Consider the following 21,133-nt stretch of genomic DNA (forward strand, 5'->3'; position numbering starts at 1 on the left):
TTCAGCTACGCCCCCAGGCAAGCCAGGTGCTGAGTACCAACTCCGTTAAGTCGGAGGTGCTGTCCTGTGGTCTGCTTAATGTCCGCTCGCTTTGTAAACATCACGTTGAAATTGCACTCCTCATAGATTCTTATGGGTTGGATGTGCTCTTTTTAGCTGAGACGTGGACCCGAGCAGACAGCGACATAGAACTCGGACTGGCTTGTCCTCCGGGTTATAAAATCATGCACTGCCTAAGGTTGGGGAATAGAGGTGGAGGAATAGGACTCATCTTCAGAGACTCCTTGGCCTTCTCCCTATTCGAGGTCAAAGCGGTCCAAGGGTTTGAACTTACGGGCTTCTCGCTCAAAGGACACAAAGGGGTTTTGCAATCCGGACTGCTCTGTTGTAGACCGCCGGGTTCTGCATTATCCAAGATACCAGATCTGGTAGATTTAATTTACGATCTTTCAAACTCACATGCTAGATTTCTTATTTTGGGGGACTTCAATCTATGGCCTGATGGGCCTCTGGATGTAGCCTACAGAGAACTGTGCCAGGCCTGTAGCAACCTTCAGTTGCAACAGCTGGTACTTTCTCAGACCCATACGAAGGGTCATGCACTAGACCTGGTTTTTTCAGAAGCCTTTCTCGTGGTGATTAGGGAAATTGCCTTTCAATGTTGGACAGACCATGCATTAGTTCACTTCTCCCTTTACCTTCCTGCAGAATCTTTCAGAAGGAATGGCTTGGACTCTATCAAATCGAATAGGCAGTGGTCTAAACTCCTGCATAACCCTGACCTTCCTTCTCTGTTTCCCGGTGGTTTTAACTTGAAGGAGAATGTCGAGGCGAGATATTCTAGCTTGTGCCAGCAAATCACCAACTCGCTGGACACGCTGGCTCCTTTACTAAAATCTAAAGCCAGGCGTATTCCTGCCATGCCATGGTACTCGACCAACCTACTCCAACTGAAACACCGGTGCAAACAGGCAGAAAGGGTTTGGAAGAAGTCCTATTCTGAGACTGCTAAATCTCTATACAAATTACCACTGCTGGAATATAAAGCCCAGTTTAAATGCGCCAAAGCTAAATATTTTGAGGTCACGCTGACGCAAGCAACTAATAAATCGCATACTTTGTTTAAAATAGTAAACGACCTCTCTAGGCCTGCTTGCGCGGCTAATAACATCCCAGCCTCACAATCCCTTTGCGACTCCCTAGCAAAGGCATTTGAGGATAAAATTGCCAATGTCCTGAGTGGTCTCACTACTCCAGGCACGCCGGGCCCTCAGCCTTTGGCTGACCCTGTATTTTCCCCCACTCTAGTTGAATTGGAAGAACAGATAGCTCACCGACGGCTGGAGAGTTTTACTCTTCCCCCATTCGATGAGTTCTGCGTGTTAGCAAGTGGGGTGTCTTCTGGCTCCCCTCTGGATCCACTTCCCCACAAACATTGGAAATCTTTTCAGGAAGAACTCATCCATCCTTTATATTCCATCTGTCATCAGTCCTTTAGCACTGCCACGGTCCCTGATAGCTGGAAGCTAGCGGTGGTCTCCCCTCTCCTAAAGAAACCTACTCTTGACCCTTACCTGTCTGTCTAACTATCGGCCAATCTCATTGCTTCCTTTTCCAGTCAAGATCATGGAAAAACTTGTGACCCGGTCTCTATCCAGCTTTTTAGAAAGTAACACCTGTCTGGATGTGGCCCAGTTCGGCTTCCGGCCAGCCCACGGTACGGAGTCGGCGCTGGTGGTCGTGTTGGACACCCTTCGATCTCGGGTCGACAATGGTCGAGCAGCCTTTTTAGTGTTGCTCGACATGTCGGCCGCGTTCGACATGGTCAGCCACCCCATCCTTGTCAACAGGCTGGAGGAGGCCGGGGTAGCAGGTTTGGTACGTGATTGGCTGATCTCCTATCTCCTGAACAGGCACCAGGTGGTGGCACTACCCCCTTTTCGATCAGGCATTAGGCGAGTGGGACAGGGTGTCCCTCAGGGGTCTGCGATCAGCCCCATCCTGTTCAATCTGTACCTGTGTCCCCTGAACAAATTGATCAAATCATTCGGCATCTCAGTGATTAATTATGCCGACGACACCCAGCTCATCTTCTCCCTTGAAGGAGAAGATGCTGTGTCTACAGAGACTTTCCATCGCTGTATGACTGCCACTGCCGATTGGTTGAGAAACAACTCCCTCCAATTTAATAGCTCTAAGACCGAGGTACTCCATTGCTCATCGGACCGCGTCCCGCGCCCTCTACCGACTGATCTCTGGCCTTCTTCCTCCTTGGGCAATGTGGTGGCGGCGGATTCCGCCCGCAACCTCGGAGTCATGTTTGACTCTAACCTTCAGCTGGACGGTTTTGTTAATAAAACCATTTCCTCATGTATGCTGCTACTCCGCACCTTGCGGAAAATCCTCCCCCTGCTCCCGCTCCAGGCTAGACCAGAGGTGGTGCGTGGCATTATCCTTAGCAGGATAGATTATTGTAATGCACTGCTTCTGGGGGCACCTGGCACTCTGATCAACAAGCTGCAGCGCATTCAAAACATGGCTGCGAAGCTGGCTCTTTCTAGGCCGCGTGCTGCCTCCTCTTCCCTCGCACTTAAAGACCTTCACTGGTTGCCAGTTCAACAGTGAATTCTTTTTAAATCATCCTGCCTGATCTTTAAGGCTCTACATGACCAAGGTCCAGCCATATTACATAACCTCTTTTCTTGGTACCACGCAGCGAGACCTTTGCGCTCCTCTTCATTACATCTTGTGGTAGTTCCGAAGATCCATAGGCTACGGATGGGGGGTCGGTCCTTTGGACACGCAGCTGCCAAGCTCTGGAATTCCCTCCCTCTGTCCTTGAGGAGCTTGGAGGACCTCCCATCCTTCAAGAAAAGTCTGAAAACTCATCTTTTCCCTAGAAAAGCTTAACAACGTGTCTGTGTAGATGGTTCAGTAGAGTCAAAAGCGCCAGGATACCCTTTTGGGTGGCAGATTCGCGCTATATAAGTGCACAATACATACATACATAAATTGTCAGTTGATTTTTGCATATTTCCGTAAATGTAGAAATGTTTAAATAATAACAACAGTTTGTAAATTTGTATAGTGCGGTTTATCATCTGTGAGGGTAACCAGGAGCTGTCCGTGGGCACGGGGAAGATTAAGTGATTTGCCAATGATCACAGGATGTTGAGCTGACGTCAAGACACGAACCCGGATCCCCAGCTCCTGAGTCGGCAGCTCTAGCTGCTGCACCAGCAAGCAAAATATAAATGACATTTGATTGAATAGACCAATAGATGAAGATAAATGTACCAGAACCCCTCTCTGTGTGTATTTGTGTATTTATTTTAATTCCATGAGACCAGAGATGTAAGTAAAGTTGTTTGATTGCTACACCTAAATATTGAAAGGATGATGATTGCTAAATGCTGGTCAGTGGCTGAAAGTCTTTTTGTATGAAGTGGGAAAGGAAAATATATGACTGTGTTTAAACGTAGTACAGATCCTAGCTACAGGATATTTAAAGTTAGTTTTTAGTGAACCTTACTTTGGACTCCGTTTCAAATTATGGATTCTATATAACACAGTTTGTCTTAATAACCATTTCCTCATTTGTTTTTTTTGTTTACATTTGATTTTAGATGAGCTAAACATGAACAAAGCATAGTACACAATATTCAGGTGTTACGGGTGACTGGCGCTCATATAGAGTATAACATATGAATCTTAGCACTTCCAATTATATGGCTGGTGCGTCCAAGTTTACAGTCCTGACACGGTCTGCATGTTAAATTGGTAGTTGGTTTTAAGAACCACTTGTAAGAAAAGATTACAAATATAAGTTCTTTGCATTATTTCCAGCCTTGATGAAGCCGTAGGTGTCTTGAACCTAGGCGAAACGCGTTGACGCAAGGAGTGGACTTTGTGGAATAAAAGACCTCTATGACATACATCATTACTGTGGAGTCAAAAATTTGAATTGATATTTTGCAATTTGCATTGTTTTTTCTGTGTGCTCAGAGACTGTGTTACTTGTTTTTATGAACAAAGCATAGGTTCATCATTAGAACTCAAGTTTTCAAGATCCTACATATCTACTATTCCTCCAATAAATTCATTGTTGTTTTATATCCCCAAATGCATTCATCCAACTTAATTTAAGGGAGATTGCTGTAATGTGGGGAAAAAAAAAGTCTATTGAATGTACTCTGCTTCGATGTTGGAGCACTCTGTAGTCCTCCAAATTCCCAACCACTTTGCATCAAAATTCTCCTTAGGAGAGCAGCTGTTAGTTGCTTTATGCCTGGATGCGCTTTGATACTTAATGTTGAGCCTCTTTATGATCACACTCTCCCCTAGACATAACTGCATTGTCCATTCTATACAAGGCATCCAGCACTGCTAACAGTACTCCTTTTGTTGAGGTGTGACAAGTTTTACCATAAACCTTCTAAGAAAATCTTGTTATAACTAACACAACCCGATTTGGTGTAGATCTGCTCAGCCTCACCTCTTGCCTTAGCTTATCTAACTTCTGTAGATTTGTTCTACTTAGTTTGAATATATTTTGTTCAGATCTTAGACTGCTGAAGGTTGGGCCTTGCTAGTTTTTAGAATGATGTCAGTGGTCTGGTTCACCCCCTCCCCCCAACCTGGGGCTACACCTCCCGATTACACACTTGTTGATCTCAAAAATTCTCCTTTTCCTGAAGTCCATATTAGTTATTTACCTAGGGGAATGATTTAATAACTCCCTTAGGAAAGAGGTCTCCCACAATTACGCATCCATCCCAACTCCATGCCTGAAGATCCATCCCTGGATTGCCTTACAATCCTTCCCCAGAGAGCATTCTGTGATTCCTGGATGTGGGGTGAAGGCAAGTGGGTGGGACATAAATCCCCCGATACCCACATTGTTCATGTAACATGGGTCCCTTGCTCGCTGTGCCTCTGGATTCGAGCTAGCCTGGCTGATGTGGAGTGATTTCACGACACCGGTCCCAGGATGCTTGATTCCGGTTTAGAAAGCACCTGACCTGGCAGTTCGGGCTGGAATGATTTGCATATAGCCAGGTTCTGAGCTGGGATGGTGCAGTGAGATAAATAACAGTGATGGATCAAACCCTGATCTTTGGACTGGGTAAGAGTGGTCTGCTTAATTCAGACACTCTGTTCATCACCACCCCCTTTTCTGAATCGTTTTTGGCCACTATAGGTGTGGCAGGGTATACTCAGACATGAGTCCCTTTCTCACTGCACCATCAGGATTCAAGCAAGCCGGGCCGAAGACGGCTGAAATGCCAGAAACCGGTCCCCGGTAGCTTGTCTCCTTTCTGGTGAAGAATTGGCTTGGTAGTTTAGTCTGCCCTGTTCCCATGATGCACTGGGCCAGGGACAGACTGATTTGCATATAGCCAGGTTCTGAGCTGGGATGGTGCAGTGAGATAAATAACGGTGATGGATCAAGCCCTGATCTTTGGACTGGGTAAGAGTGGTCTGCTTAATTCAGACACTCTGTTCATCACCACCCCCTTTTCTGAATCGGACTGTTCCCAAGAGGAGCAGAGTCAAGTTGCATACAGATTGGTCCAAACTGGGGTAGCATGGTGAGCAAAGGAACGATGGATTCAACTCTGATCTCTTGACTGGGGGTGAGTTTTCGAAAAGGTTCAGCACTCAGTCCATCATCTTGTTGTTTTCTAGTAATATTGAACCCCTTGGATTTTACAAAGTTAATTTTTTCCTGGAATCATTCAAGAGGGATGGCATTGATGTCTGGGGTTTGATAAGCGTGAAAATTAGATTATCCATGAAAGCTGAGGTTTAATAATTAGAGTACCCAATTTCACCTCCTGCGTATTGTTATTTCTTTGGAACAAGGGCTCAACGACCATGATAGATAATATGAGAGACATAAGACACTCTTGTGTTAGGACTATCCTAATTGCGCTATTTTCTTGAGCTGGCCATTAACCTTAATCTGTGCTCCCAGCACTCCAATTTATAGGTATCCAAAGCCCATTTCTCACAGAACATTAGCCATGAAAGTTTATTCTATCCTGTCAAATGCCTTTTCGGCATCTAGTGTCAGGAGTATTGCTTTTTTCTTACCTCTCTTAGCTATGTCTAGGATGTGTAATAAATTTGTAATGTTACCCTTGGCTGACTGATTGTGTGTAAGATCTGGTCACAGTGTTTTCCCTCTTGCTGCCTGTATTTTAGCGAATAGTTTACTGCTTGTGTTGCCAGAGAGTGGGGTCCTTATCCAGCTTGCTTATGAACTGCATATGCTTTGTTTATCGTTAAAAGTATTGGTTGCCCCGGAGAGTATCTCATTTATTAGGGCTTTGAGGGCTTCAAGCACATATGGTAGGGCCATCCCTTAGAAACCTGCTGCAAGCCAGGTAAGGTTGTCTCCTTCAAATATTATTTTCTTGTGGCAGATTGCGTTTCCCACCACATGCAGTTCAGCAAAATGTGGTGGAATCTACATAGTTTATCTGTTGACACATACCCACCATCTCGTTAATCTCAGAAACAAAGCCCAGAGTCTGCTTTGCTTCACGTTTGGGAGAGAGCAGGCAGTCTGCTTTAGTCCTCTTTATATGATATTGTACTTCCAATCTTGACCAATGCACCTGGTGAGGTGTTAAAGTGGTGGGGCGTAAAATTATCACTTGTATTCTTAGCGAGCGAGAACACGTTTGAGTGTGGGAATATCTGAAAATTTTACTATAAGTAGACAGCATTGTCCCCACTGATCCCCCACTGAATTCCCCATATCTGATAGAGACATCTATCCACAGATTTCTTACCTTTGGATTTTCCAGGCCTCAGACTTAATCTGGAAGATTTTTCTTCGAGCAATACCCCTGTGCGCTGGCAGGTCGTGCCAGTTGGCTCAGCGTAACGTAGTGTGCGCTGTAGTGACATCCACATTACCTATATAGGCACCACCTCAGTACGCTGACGTCAGTTCTGTTCTTTCCATGCCAGCCAAGCGCTGATCCATGAAGAGAGATACCGTCTGTCACTTTTTGACAGGATTTTTTAAAATGATTTGTTGACCCCTTTTTTGGTGTGTAGATTTTTTTCCATCATGTCCAGGAAGACTTCTGGACTCAACTGTTCGGTGCCTGTCAACGCGTCATGTCTGTGATGGATCGCACCTGGTTTACCTCTGTTACTTGAAGCTGTGCTCATACTGCCGGGCCATGGCTCCAAAAGCTTTGAGGTAGCGGTCCCTAGTATTACTGGAAGCCTGGCACTTTGCACTGCATCAAACAACTCCTGAGAAGTCTTGTTCTCAGTCACAGTTGAGAGGAAGGTCTGGGCAACGCTCTGGGAGTTCCAAGTCCTTGTCCTCCCACTCAGTCGTCGGGTAGGTCTGGTAAGAGGCATAAGAAACACAAGAAGTTGAAGCGTGCTTAGACTTCTCACCTTCATTCAGCTGACGTGGCGGAGGAGCCTCAGCATTCCTGGCCTCATTCTTCTGAAGCTGTGCCTGAGTTGGCTCTACGCTTCTCCGCCTTCCGGGAATCGGAACGTTTCCTGCCCATCTTAAAGAATTTTATGATGTCATATGCCTCATATTTGGGCGGCCTGACACTACTGGTATGTCTAAGAACCCTGTATGCTCAGCACGTGCTCCATCAGTGTCTGTGCCGGCGGCTCCAGCCCCAGCGCCTCCCCCCATGAATCCGGTCAGGCATCGGTTGTGCGATTACGACCGGTCCCGACGCCAATGCTCCTGGCGCCGCTAATGACCCCCAGCGGAGCCAGCCCCATTCTGATGACCCGTAGCTGGTACTGTGTTGACTGATAGAGGCGTTGACAGACCCCAGGTCCTAGGCCATTCTCTGAGCCCTATTCCGAAGGGCTAGGAGAGGAAGAAGATTGGGAGGGGTCGCTGGACCCTTTAGAAGTCCAGCCTTAACATGAAATGGACTGGTGTGAGGAGTTGGGTGAGGCCAGTGGATTGGACACCTCTCCAGATTCTGACATTCTTTCTCCCCCTACCATGGCTACAGAAGACGGAGCATCATTTGCTATGGTGTTGCGAAGGGCGGCTGAGGTCCTGGACCTTCAGCTCCCTTTGGTGGTGGTCAAGGCTAATATCTTGACAGAGGTCTTACAGCTAGATGTCTCCTCTTCAGAACCCTTGCTACCCTTCAATGAGGCCCTTACAGATGCCCTACTGGCTACCTGGTCCAAACCGAGCATAGGGGCTCCTGTGAATAGGAAATTCGCCTGCCGCCATTGCCCTGCGGGACCCAAGATTCTTCACTACCCACCCTCCCCAAGACAGCTTTGTGGTCCAAACCTCTACCTTCCATGGTGCATTCCCTTCTGCTCCCCCGGACAGGGAATCCAAGAGGCTGGATAGTTGGGGGTAAGAACTTTTATACCAATGTTGCATTGCAGTCGGTAAACACTGCATGCTTATCGGGCCATTATTACCACTCCCTGTGGGAAACTGTTGGACTTTTGCTGCCACAGGTTCCTGAGGAGGCCCAGGTCAGTGAAGACGCAGCAAAGTTTGCCATAGGCCCAGGGTGCAACTCATTTCCACCCCATGGGTCGGGCAGCCAGAGGTCGGGTCATTCCCTCCCACCCCCACCTCCCACACCCCCCACAGCCTCAACCTCCAAACCCCCATAGTCTTGCCCTTCAAGATCATGGGCGGGCAGTTGGTGGCAGGATCCGCCATCACCTCCACTTCTGGCTAGATATCATGTCGGACATCTGGATCCTCCATATAATCCGAAGGGGCTACGCCCTCCCCTTTAAGACTACCTCTCGCTCCATACCTCCATCTTAAGACCGGCTGATGGAGGATCATGCTTCAAGAGGAAGTCATGACTCTGTTGGCCAAGGGAGCCATAGAGAGCGTTTCGGCGCCAGAAGCAGGGTGTGGTGCTTATTCCCGCTGGTCCTAGAAAAGGACAAGGGCCTTAGTCCTATCCTAGATCTATGAGCCCTCAACTTCCTTCTCAAAAGTTCAAGATGCTCACAATAGTTCAGGTCCTGTGTGCCCTGGACCCGGGAGACTGGATGGTGGCGCTGTACTTGCAGGATGCCTATTTCCATATTCCCGTCCTGCCTGCTCATTGACGCTACCTGCGTTTTATGGTAGACCACAAGCATTTTCAGTTCATCGAGTTCCCCTTTGGCCTTTCCAGCGCCCCTCGGGTATTCACCAAGGTGATGGTGTGGTCACAGCTCATCTCTGCCGATCAGATTTGTCAGTCTTCCCCCTATCTCGACGACTGGCTGTTAAATGCGGGCTTGCCCATGGCTGTTGTCTCCCATCATCAGACTACGCGGACCTCCTGCGCTCCCTGGTATTTACTATCAAAGTGCCGACATCACACCTGATTGCTTTTCAGATGCTTCCTGTCATCTGAGCTATTCTGGACATAGCACAGTTTCTGGTCTATTCTCCCGAGTGGCGAATTTAGGATATTCAGGCTATGATACCAATGTTCCATCCTCTATCCTGGATTTCAGTGAGAATGACTCTGAGGTTGCTTGGCCCTATGACCTCCTGCATCCTGCTAGTTACACATGCCAGAGGCATATGCAGGGGAACCTCAGAAACATGGTCAAGATCGCAGAGGGACCTTCACAGGATTTGTAGCTGTGGCTGATGAGTCACGTTTTTGTCAGAGGCAGACCCCTCTCCCTTCCCCAACCAGATCTCATAGTAGTGACACATACGTCACTCCTGACTTGGGGCGGACACTTGGGAGAGGTGGAGATCAGAGGACTCTGGTCTCCTGCGGCAGCCTTACTCTACATCAACCTGCTGACATTAAAAGCCTTCAATCCTTCCATCAAGTGGAGGCAAGTACAAGTATTCATCTGACACCACTAGTAATGGTAGTGGATAAAACAGGGATGAGTAGGGTCATGGACTCTTAGTCAAGAGGCTCTGTGTCTCTGGACTTGGCTGGAACACCAGGGTATATCCCTGGCAGGCTTTCTGAATGCTAGAGCAGGCAAACTCCGCCATCGATACCTAGTGGACCACGATTGGCATCTCCATCCGTAGGTGGTGCAAGGTCTTTCAACAGTCGGGAGAACCTTGGTTAGATCAGTTTGCCTCTTCTGAGAAAGCTCAATGTCAGCAGCTTTGTGCGCTGAAGTTACAAGCCGGCTCTCGCTCTGAGATGCTTTTAGTGTTGAGTGGAGCTCAGGCCTCCTGCAGGCCTTTCTGCCCAAACCACTCCTGCCCAGAGTTATCTAGAAATTCAGGAGCAACTGGGCCCAAGTCATCCTTGTGGCTCCATATTGGGCACAGAGAGTCTGGTATCCCGAGCTTCTGCAGATGAGCATTGATCCTCCGGTCAGGCTGCCCCTTCTGAAGGATCTTCTGTCGCCGCAGCAAGTAAGGGTCCTTCATCTGAACCTGTCAACTTTAAGCCTTTGTGTGTGGAGATTTAGCAGCAACAGTTGACAACTTTCAACATTCCTCCCGAACTCTGCAGTGTTATCTTAGTGGTCAAGAGTCCCTCCACCAAGACAGTATACTGCTGGGGGAACAAATTTGTATCATATTGTACAGAAAAGTCTATTTATCTTCTGTCTGCTTCCCTTTTCTGATGTGTTGCTTTTAATGTTAACCCTTGCCCAGCAGGGCTTTGCTCCTGGCACCCTGAAAGGGTATCTTTCAGCTTTGTCTGCCTTTCCGAGGCTGCCAGACCAACCCTCCTTATTTAAATCACCCAGTGTACATAGAGTCCTGAAATACCTTTGTAGGAGGCTGTCTTAGTATATGGTGCACACTTATTAAAGTGAAGCACCTTGCACTAATCCAGACAACCCTTTTGGTGATTTTAGTGCCTTAGACAACCTTATTAAGCTCTCTAAGTGTTAGCTGTGGAGAGTGTAAAGCAGCTTGTTCTACCAGATCTAGGGCCAGATGTAGGTAAGTAACATTTACCGAATCTTAATTACCGAAAATTACCGAATTTTACCGATTCGGTAATTAAGATTCGGTAAATGTGAGGGGTTGGTATGTAGGGAATCCAGATGTTCCCTTTTACCGAATCGGTAAAATTCGGTATTTACCGATTCGGTAAATACCGACCGGTAATGCCCCATTCATTCCTATGGGCTTTGAAGCCCATAGGAATGAATGGGGCATTACCGGTCGGTATTTACCGAATCGGTAAATACCGATTCTGACAAGGGTGCAGGGGGTGTCACTTTGACACCCTCTAGCACCCCCAAAAAAGCTTCAGGGGCCATGTGGCAGGCATACCTGCCCTAAGGGCAGGTCTGCCTGTCATATGGCACAGGTGTGCATGCACACATGTGCATGCACACCAGAATCGGTATTTTACCATCAAATAATATTTGATGGTAAAATACCGATTCTGTAATGCTTGTGGGACTCAGAAGAGTCCCACCTACATATCAATTTTACCGAATCGGAAAAAATACCGATTCGGTATTTTACAGAATCGGTAAATTTACCGATCGGTAAATTTACCGATTCTGTAAAATACAGGGCCCTACATCTCAAATTGCATTTACCGGTCGGTAACGGCCGAATTCGGCCGTTACCGACCGGTAAATGCCTACCTACATCTGGCCCCTAATCATGTAGTGTAAGTTGAACGAAAATTAAACCACACAGTTTAGATATAAAAATATATCTATTACACAACACTCACTAACACATTGGCATATCTCCTACCCGGAGATATCAACACAAATACACAACAATACTTCAATAGCAAATATGTAAGTAAGCACAATACACAATGGTCTCCAGGGGGATACAAAACCATTTACTGAAAATGTTGAATGCGAACTGCGACCAAAGTCGGGACTTGGACCAGGAGACTCAGAATACCTGGAGACACATGGAACCATTCAGAGGCTGTGTGCAAAGTGGAAACACAGCTTCACACTTAATAGAAGTCAACTGCACCACTCGCCCACGTCGCCGGACAGCATAGCCTCAACATCATCTCCTACGCCGACGACACCCAGCTGATTATCTCCCTCACCGAAGACCCCCATACCACCAAAGCCAACCTCCACAGAGGAATGAAGGGCGTTGCCGAATGGATGAAGGACAGCAGGTTGAAGCTGAATTCAGACAAGGCAGAGGTCCTCATCCTCTGCTCCACCCCCTCAGCCTGGGACGACTCCTGGTGGCCAACATCGCTAGGAACAGCCCCAGCACCCACCGACCACGCACGCAACCTGGGGGTCATCCTCGACTCCGCCCTCTCATGACCAAGCAGGTCAACGCAGTCTCCGCCTCCTGCTTCAACACCCTCAGAATGCTCCACAGGATCTTCAAGTGGATCCCCTCCGACACAAGAAAAACCGTCACCCAGGCCCTCGTCACCAGCAGACGGGACTACGGGAACGCCCTCTACGCAGGAACAACAACCAAGCTCCTGAGACGGCTGCAACACATCCAGAACGCCTCGGCACTACTGGTCCTCGACGTCCCCTCCCGACGCAGCCTCATCACACCCCACCTGAGAGACCTGCATTGGCTCCCCGTAAACAAGAGGATCACCTTCAAACTCCTCATCCACGCACACAAAGCACTACTCAACGCCGGACCAGCATACCTCAACGGTCGACTCAGCTTCTACACCCCCACCCGCAGCCTCCGCTCAGCCAACCTCGCCCTCGGCACAGTTCCACGCATCAGGAAAACCACTGCCGGTGGCAGATCCTTCTCCTACCTCGCCGCCAAGACCTGGCAGACCCAGGACCTGCTGGCCTTCAGAAGACATCTCAAGACCTGGCTTTTTGATCAGTAGCTGCCCCCCTTACCCACAGCGCCTTGAGACCCTCACAGGTATGTAGCGCGCTCTACAAATGTTTGATTGATTGATTGATTGGGAAAGTCGCGGTTGCAGTTTTGAAGAAGGACCCTTCCCAGTGTACCAGGAAGAAACCCCATGGAAGATGGAAGGTTGGACAGTCACCCCACCCATGGATACCCCAGGAACCAGAAAACCTACACCAGGGAAGCCAGGAGCATAGGTGTGAAGGAACGTCCGAAACTGCCGTAGACCACAATGGAGGACTTCAGCAAAGATGTCACTGTGAAGACTGTGCAAGAGTCTGTTGGAATCCAATTGTGGATTCTTTAAGAGAAGACCCAGCTAGTGGAGGGGACAGAGTCTATGCCACTCGGAGGTGACAAGGAGGCACGGAAAAGCAATGCCCACCAGTGTTAGAAGATGCATGAGTGACGACTGTGACCTTGTCACTGCAGCTGTGAGGACCAGGCGAAGCTGAGGAAGCCTAGAAGCAGTGCACGAGCTGTCCCACGTCAGAAGTCGAGAACCAGGGGGTCAGTGTCCGGCGGAAGCACCAACAAACCTTGGAAGCTGCAACAGGCGTGGAAAAGGGAAGAAGGAGGAACATTGGGACCAGCAAGGTCCAAGTGACTCACCACAAGCATGAGAATCCGAGCAGGCCCTGAGCTCCAGGGTAGCCTACCGAAGCAGGAGAAGAACCTCGAGAGGACCTGCAGTCCAAAGGCACAGGAGTCGCACAAGGACCTCAACAGCTCACCAAAGATGAAGACTCACAGTGCATAGGATGTAGTGATGAGTATGATCTTGGCAGGATGAGATGTTTCTTGTAGCCCGAAGATCTCTGGTGTGCAGAGCCAACAAGCCTTGGCAATGACAAGTTGACGCGGTTCACAGGGGTCCGGTTCAAGTGGTACCGTGGTGGATACTGGCATCAAAATTGCAGAGAACACTGGTCAGGCCTCGAGGGAGTTGCAGAACCACCACCTGGGTTGCTGAGACACTGACACCAGTAAAAAAGGGGGGTAACCATTAAACAGATCCTACTTTCCTACAGCCTTGTACATATGCTCCCACCTGTCCCTTTTATTAGGCCTCAGTGGGAACTTAATTTGGTTCTCACCTTCCTCATGTGTGCTCTTTTCGAACTATTGCATAATTGCCTCGTCCTGCTGCTCACAATCACAACAGCCTTTTTAGTGGTAAATACATCTTCAAGAAGGGTGAGTGAGCTGCGGGCTTTATCATCCAAGCCTCCCTTCTTAACACTATTCGCTGCCAAGCTTGGTGTGGTATCTTGCTTTCTTCTCTAATCTATCCTTTCTTTGTGTCCTGTACTCTGCTGCTCAGCCAGTCTCAGGGATGTCATGGAATGTTCCTTTTTTGTATGTTTGAGTCTATCTGGCAGTTGCTGTTTAAAGGCTGGGCAGCAGTGATGCTGCACCCGGTGGGGCTAACTATACTGATTCTACTTATTATGCTGTTTTTTCTGTATCTACACCTGTAACGTCTTTCCAAGAATAAACCTTCAACTTGGATACAGCTACAACTGAGTTCCTTACTTTTGTTTAATTTCACACTGGGGCTTCACACTAGGGCCTTTTTACTTCCGAAAGTGGTTACACCTTTTCATGTGGGTCAGTGTCACCTTGCCCATTTCTGCTCTCCTCCTCATCCCGCTAAAGAAGAGGAGCGACTCCACCATCTGGACCCAAAAAGAAAATTGTCTATCTACCTAGACCACACAAAAGAGTTCCTGGTGAACAACAAACTCTTTGTGGGGTACGTTGGAGTGAAGAAGGCATCCCCTGAAAGGTCATCCTCTGCATCAAGATTTGTTTTGCTCTGGTATATAAACTGACTCCCGAAGGCTTAAGGGCTCATTCCCCAAGAGCTAAGGCTGCTACCTCTGCGTTAGCTTGTGGAGTCCTAGTCCTGGACATCTGTCAGGAAGTTACGTGGGAATTCCTGCACACGTTTACCAAACATTGCTGCCTAGACAGGCAAGTCCGTAGGGACAGCCGTTTTGCCCGTTCATTACTGCAGGATTTACTAGTCTGACCTTGTCTGCAGTCCATCCCTCGGGGATGGTATTGCTTGGGGTTCTAACAGATGGACAAGTTACTTAACTTCAGTGATGCCTTATCTGGTAGAGACATGATCTAGCCGCAGATTCCTTACCAACCCACCCATCCTCCCCGCAATGCAGACAGGTTTCTAGGTCAGCACTGGTCCCTTTCAGGGCCCTAGTTTTCCAACAATCCAATGTCATTAAACTTCATGGCTTTGTGCTTCTGGCGTGGAAAGTCATGGAAAAGTAGCTGACTTCCGCGCGCCAAGGTGGTACCTGTATAGGTGACACTTAATTTACAGGATCTGGGCACGTGGAGTGCACTTTACTAGGGACTTATCAGTAAATGAAATGCACCAATTGGGGATGAGCCAATATTACCATATTTAGGGGAGAGAGCACAGGCACTTTAGCACTGGTTAGTAGTGGTAAAGTATTCAGAGTCCTAAAGCCAGCCAAAATAAGGCCAGAAAAGTGGAGAAGGTAGGCAAACCTTTGGGAGGAAGGACTACCAATAATCTGTCTGGTCTAACACAGTGTATTTGCAGTAAATGTTACTGTGGGTCAGTTTCTTCAAGCACAGCTCAGTGAAAGGCTCCTGGAACTGCAGACTTCATGCATCAGGATGTTGCCTCATGCCCGACTAGATATGTGCTCCTTCAAGCTTCAATTAGAAGAACACTAGGGTGTGTTGTTGCACACTGAGTCCAAATATGGCCTACGGTAGTGAAGCCATGCCCACAACATGCTATAAGGCTGAAAGTTCAGTTTATTAAGACCGCGGAACATGGACATACCAGTTCTCCTAAGTTTACATTTAGGAGCTCTGTCTCATGCAGTGATTATACAAGGGATCTTGAATTATCACTGCATGAGGCAGATCTTACCAGGCTTGTAAGTCTTTGTCCATTGGTCATGTAATTCAGTGGAGGTGATGTACATGAGTTTTTCTACCCTCATATGTATATAAATTAGGGGGAGTGGTCATTTCCCTCTATTTTTCCATCTACTTGTTACACTTGCCCATTTTCAAGAAATTCTTCTCTGTTTACCTGCCATTACCAGCAGTATATTTTGAGAGCAGAGCAGAAACACAAAGGAAACCACATGCACTAAATTAGGCATTCATGGACTTGATCTTTAAGGCATGGGGTTAATCTCACAAAGATCTATTTGTGACAGGTTTTTATATGAAAATGCGGCAATTTTCCATACTAAATGGTAGAGGTTGTGGACCATGGTCATATTGGATTTTCCTTCTTAACTAGCCACTGACTTGATTGGTGAAGTCAACTTTTATTCTAGTGGCTTCAACTTAGCCTTGTCAGGGATGAGTCTCTGACCTCCTACACTTCTTCAGTGGTTTGCAATCTCACTCATGTAAGCCCTTTCTCAGATAACCTGAATATTATGTTGGGTAATTGGAAAGTCAGCACTACATCCATCACCGCTAGGTTCCAATAATTGAACAAGTGCCTTAAGTTCTTCAATTGGACCTTGACAAATAGGTTCAATTCCCTAAACCTCTCCTATGTACAATAGAATGTCCTTCTACAGGTGCCTGAAAATCTAAATTTGTTTTCCCTCTGAAACACCCGCTTTGCTTATTTTCTCTGATTAGAAGCTTAATGCTAAGGTGGTGTTTGAACTGTGTCATTGCCAGTCTCCTGCACAATCAGTGCAAATTGAAATGACCTTACATGTGCTATTGTGGGAGAAAGCATTTCTTGTCACACTTATGTCTGCAAGGTTTATCATTGACCTCCAGGCCCTAGATGTTTCAGATCCCAGTTTTGGTTTTATCTTCAACTCATGTAGCCTATGAACTAGGAGTAATGGAGCCCTTATGAAGATAAATGTTAAAATTTGGGATGTAAGGGCCATATTAAGGAGTAGACACCGGCCGGACCACCTCAGCCATCATGTCTTTCATCCACTCCGGGGCACCCACCGACTCCCTGCCCCTACCACCTCTACAACCTCGCAATAAACCCAATCAGCCCCCAACTCACCAGCAACCTCAACACTTCCATCTCCACAGCAACCTTTACAGACAGATGGAAACATGCAGACGTTGGACCTCTCCTAAAGAAGGCCTTCGTCGACCTCAGCGATCTCAAAAATGTCACCCTATCTCCCTGCTCCCCTACCTAGCTAAAGTTCTCGAGAAACCCATCAACCAACAGCTCACCGAATTCCAGGAACAAAGCCACTTACTGAACCCCTCACAATCAGGATTCTGAGCACTAGGACTGCGCTGATTGACGCCACAGACGACATCAGAACACGCCTCGACCATGGAGAAACTGGGGCTCTGATGCTACTCGGCTTCTCTGCGACTTTCAACACCGTCTCCCACAACACCCTCATCAACAGACTCTACAACATAGGCATACAGCAAGAATCCCTCAATTGGATTGCCTCCTTCCATACAGGTCGCACACTTGGCATCTGACTGCCTCCCTTCGTCTCCGCACCCAAAGACGACATATGCGGCATACCACAAAGGTTATCCCTTAGCCCCACCCTGTCCCCAGGTACACGACCCCCCTTGCAGACGTCATCAGATCCCACTGACTCACATAATATCCTACCCAGGCGACACAACTGATCCTCTCACTCACTCACTGAGGATCCCTTCAATGCCAAAACCAACTTCTGCAACGCCATGACCAACATAGCCAAATGGGTGAGACACAACTGCCTCCAACTCAACTCCAACAAAAATGAAGTACTGATCTTCAGGAAAAACGCCTCTGCATTGGACCACTGCTGGTGGTCCACAGAACTCAGACCTACACCCACACTGACAGACCATACACATAACCTCATCTTCATCCTCGACAGCCTACTGACCATGAAGTGACAAGTCAACGCAATCACCTCTTCCTACTTCCACACTCTTTGCATGCTCCGCAGAGTCTTCAGATGGATCCCAACCAACACCATAAAACCCGTCACTCTGCCTCAACTTTGGCACCGTCCTCTACGCCAGCATCTCCACTTGCTCCTCAGAACGCTGCAGCCAGATTCATTCATGACCTCCCCAAACGTACCCAAATCGCCCCCCACCTGAGAGACCTCCCGTGGCTCCCCATCCAGAGAAGATGCCATTTGAAGATCCTCGCGCACGCTGTGCAAAGCCCTTCACGACGTAGGACCTGCTTACATCAACCACCGGCTGAACTTCCACCAATCTTCTAGACACCTGCGATCCTCTTCACTCGTCCTCGCACACACCTCCTGCATACTTCGCAGCCACAGCGGTGGCAGCTCCTTCGCATACATTCCTGCCAAGACCTGGAACGACCTTCCCTTCCAGCTCCATACAACCCCCTCACTGGCAGACTTCAGAAAGAGACTCAAGACCTAGCTCTTCGACAGAGACACAGCATCCAGATACCCCTAAGGGTGACAGTGTTGCTCTCTACAAATGTTGTTTGATTGCTTGAATGATGGTGACAACAGTAACTTCCAGGATTTGTTGTCTTTCTTAGACAGGGCAATCATCACTGTTTCCCAAAGGAGATACCAATGTTTTACCAGTGATTACATATGGCTGTAGTTGAAGGATTCATATCAGGGGCTGTTTTTAAATCATTGTCACAATTCAGTTCTGGTGTATCTTTAGTGTAGATAGATATGCATTGGTGGCCAGGTTTGAATACTTCTGGTGTATATAGTTTATTGGATAATGTATTGATTAGGGAAAATAGATAAATGTGTTAAGAACACCTTTGTAAATATTGTCAAGTTTTTTTTTAAAGGTTGTATGGGTGATGTAGAATTTGAACCCAAAGGGATGGTTAAAGAAGTACAAACTAAATAGAGCGGCCTCGATGTTAGTGGAATGAGCAAGAGTAGGTTAGGGAATGTGTGTGGTCCTCCCGATGATAAAATCCAGCCTGATTACAACTGGCTATTTTCATTTCCATCCCTGCGCATACCCCTGTTTGTGCAAAGATAGTAATAATGAGTTGTCACAATGTTTTTCACACCTCGTAATTATTAAACTTTGGCAGATAAAACCTGCAACATTATAAAAAGGGGAACAGGCACTAGATTTATTGGGACATGCAAACGTTAGTGCTGTAATCACCAAAATAAACTTGTTATCCCCTGAAAAGCCTGAATAGGCAATACTTGTCTCATCCAGCAATGGATATTTGTAATCAGGTCCTATGCGTAAACTAAGGTGTAGTTATTGAACATGGGAACAGGAGTTTTGTCAGCCATGCCTATGTGAGAGGATGACCTTTGTGTGAAACACATTGCTTATTAATAAGCAGGCATACATGTTTTTGTGTTCTGTTTGAAACAGGACGCGTACCATGAATTCTAGATGAAGCTCATGAAAATAATGTAAGGTATAAAGAGTCAAATAATGGATCATAATTTGACGGAGTGGCCGGAGTAAGAGATATATCAAACACCTGAAGGGCTTGATATTGTACACTCATGTAGTATTGTTCATAGAAATAGAGATGCTCCAGAAGGGGCTGAAGTATAATTTTGACTACTAGAAAAAGTATCTGAGGATGTGATTCAGCTATAACAAAAGCAGATATTGGTAAGTGAATGAAAAGCAGGCGATCAAGCGGGGGTGTACAAGAAAATTAGCCGACTGATTAATAAGAGTTTCTGTTATGTTTTCTGAAGCTTGCTGTCTATTGGATCTAAACTGCAGCACAATAACTCGTAGCACTAAGAGAAAGATATCCATTTGTTTATTGCAGAAGTTCATGAAGGTGAAAGTGCAAAACCTTTACAAAGTGAAGAAGAAATTGAAGTTAAAGTTTCTCCTAATCAGGAAATACCCACAGCAGGAATGGATAGAGAAACCCACGTGAGCATAAAACCTCATCTAACAACATCTGTGCCTACTAAACTAGAAATTAATTCAGAAGGTATGAAACTGTTCATTTGGCTTACATCAGAAAATTGTGTTTCCTTAAACATATGTGTTTCTTTTGGAGAAATGTTTCGTGGGTGGGTGACAAACCAATACATTTTGAGCTACTAGTCGGCAAATACTACGATAAAATAATATTTGTTTTTGACTATTTCAGCACATATTTATGGAGATATTTATGAAGATCTCGGTAAACCCATGTATTTTATAGATTTGTAGTCACTAGGTCTGTCAATTTCAAATCTCTAGAATGATTTACTTACTTGAGGTGATTCTACATTTCTGAAAGCCTTTCTCTGTGAAACTTTGGTTGTGTTGGGTGTTTTAGAAGGGATTAATCTCCCATCAAAAACATCTTTTTGCATTCCACTTACTTCAGCTATAAATTTACATTTTTCCGTTGTAGGCAAATCAAATAGAATGACCATTTTCTCAAGCAATATTTTTACTGTTTTTGCCTTAATTTGTTACTATGAGCCCAACATATCTGAATTTGGAAGCCATTTACTGGATACTGTCAACTGTTTTTTTGTAGGTTTGGCCAATGGCTTAGAGAAGCAAAGAAGGAAAGGAGAATTTATATTAGATTCAAAACCAGCTGCTTTGCCTTAAGACATTGGAGCAATATGCTGAAATCCATAAAAAGGGGGAATCTCCAAGCATTCTGGCAATAAAGAGTTAGTTTTATTACTATTGGGGTAGTCCTAGCACCCTTGAAAGTGAGTGGTTCGGTTGTTTAAGCTTGTGCTAGAGTTCTAGGCGCTGTTATGGTTATCCCTGATATTGTAGGCTGCAGTCTGGATACTCCAATAACCTAGATGAAGATAGAAATACTACGTCATCCCTTTATAATAATTGGGCAGTGGGTCCTCATTGAATTTCCAGAAACTGTCTGAAAACAAATGTTGAGCCGTGGATGGGATTTCTTTTATCAGCCTTTAATGTTTGTATGAGATCAGTAAAGTTTGCAACTACATGGCTTGGTTCAGCTGTCATCAGTTTTATAAGAAGGGTACATGAATGTTTTGAAATCCATCTGGTTAGTTTTCCTTGTTATTTATGATCAATAAGGTATTTGTAAAACGTATTCTAAATATATTTAAATGCTGGTCAAAGTCTGAGCGAATTGCCCCTGCCTCTCATGCAGGCTTTTTAGGTCTCGCCTCTCGATGCGCAAGCGCATTGAGCAGAGCGAGACTATAGCGTCTTAAGCAGACTTTACCTAACTGGGCGATTTGGTGCTGTGCCCGTGGCTTTTAGGTCAATGCGCAAGCGCATTGACCTAAAATGCGCGTGCACATCATCAAATCGCCGTCTGTTCCCTCAGCCGCACTCCTCCCACACCTTTGAAGTGAAGCTTAGCTTCAC

The 21,133-nt window shown here is 46.5% G+C and overlaps 1 protein-coding gene across 2 annotated transcripts in view; it reads left to right on the top strand.

Moving 5' to 3' along the window:
• Nucleotides 1-21,133, top strand: part of LOC147661202 (serine/threonine-protein kinase Nek1-like) — a 1,124,062-nt gene that overhangs the window by 701,506 nt on the left and 401,423 nt on the right. For both annotated transcript variants that reach the window (XM_086951243.1, XM_086951242.1), the window contains one exon: nt 19,590-19,760. In XM_086951243.1, coding sequence (XP_086807369.1) covers nt 19,590-19,760 — 171 coding nt within the window. The remainder of the gene's footprint in view (nt 1-19,589; nt 19,761-21,133) is intronic.

This window comes from Lissotriton vulgaris, unplaced genomic scaffold, assembly GCF_964263255.1.
Source record: "Lissotriton vulgaris unplaced genomic scaffold, aLisVul1.2 SCAFFOLD_228, whole genome shotgun sequence".
Classification (NCBI taxonomy): domain Eukaryota; kingdom Metazoa; phylum Chordata; class Amphibia; order Caudata; family Salamandridae; genus Lissotriton; species Lissotriton vulgaris.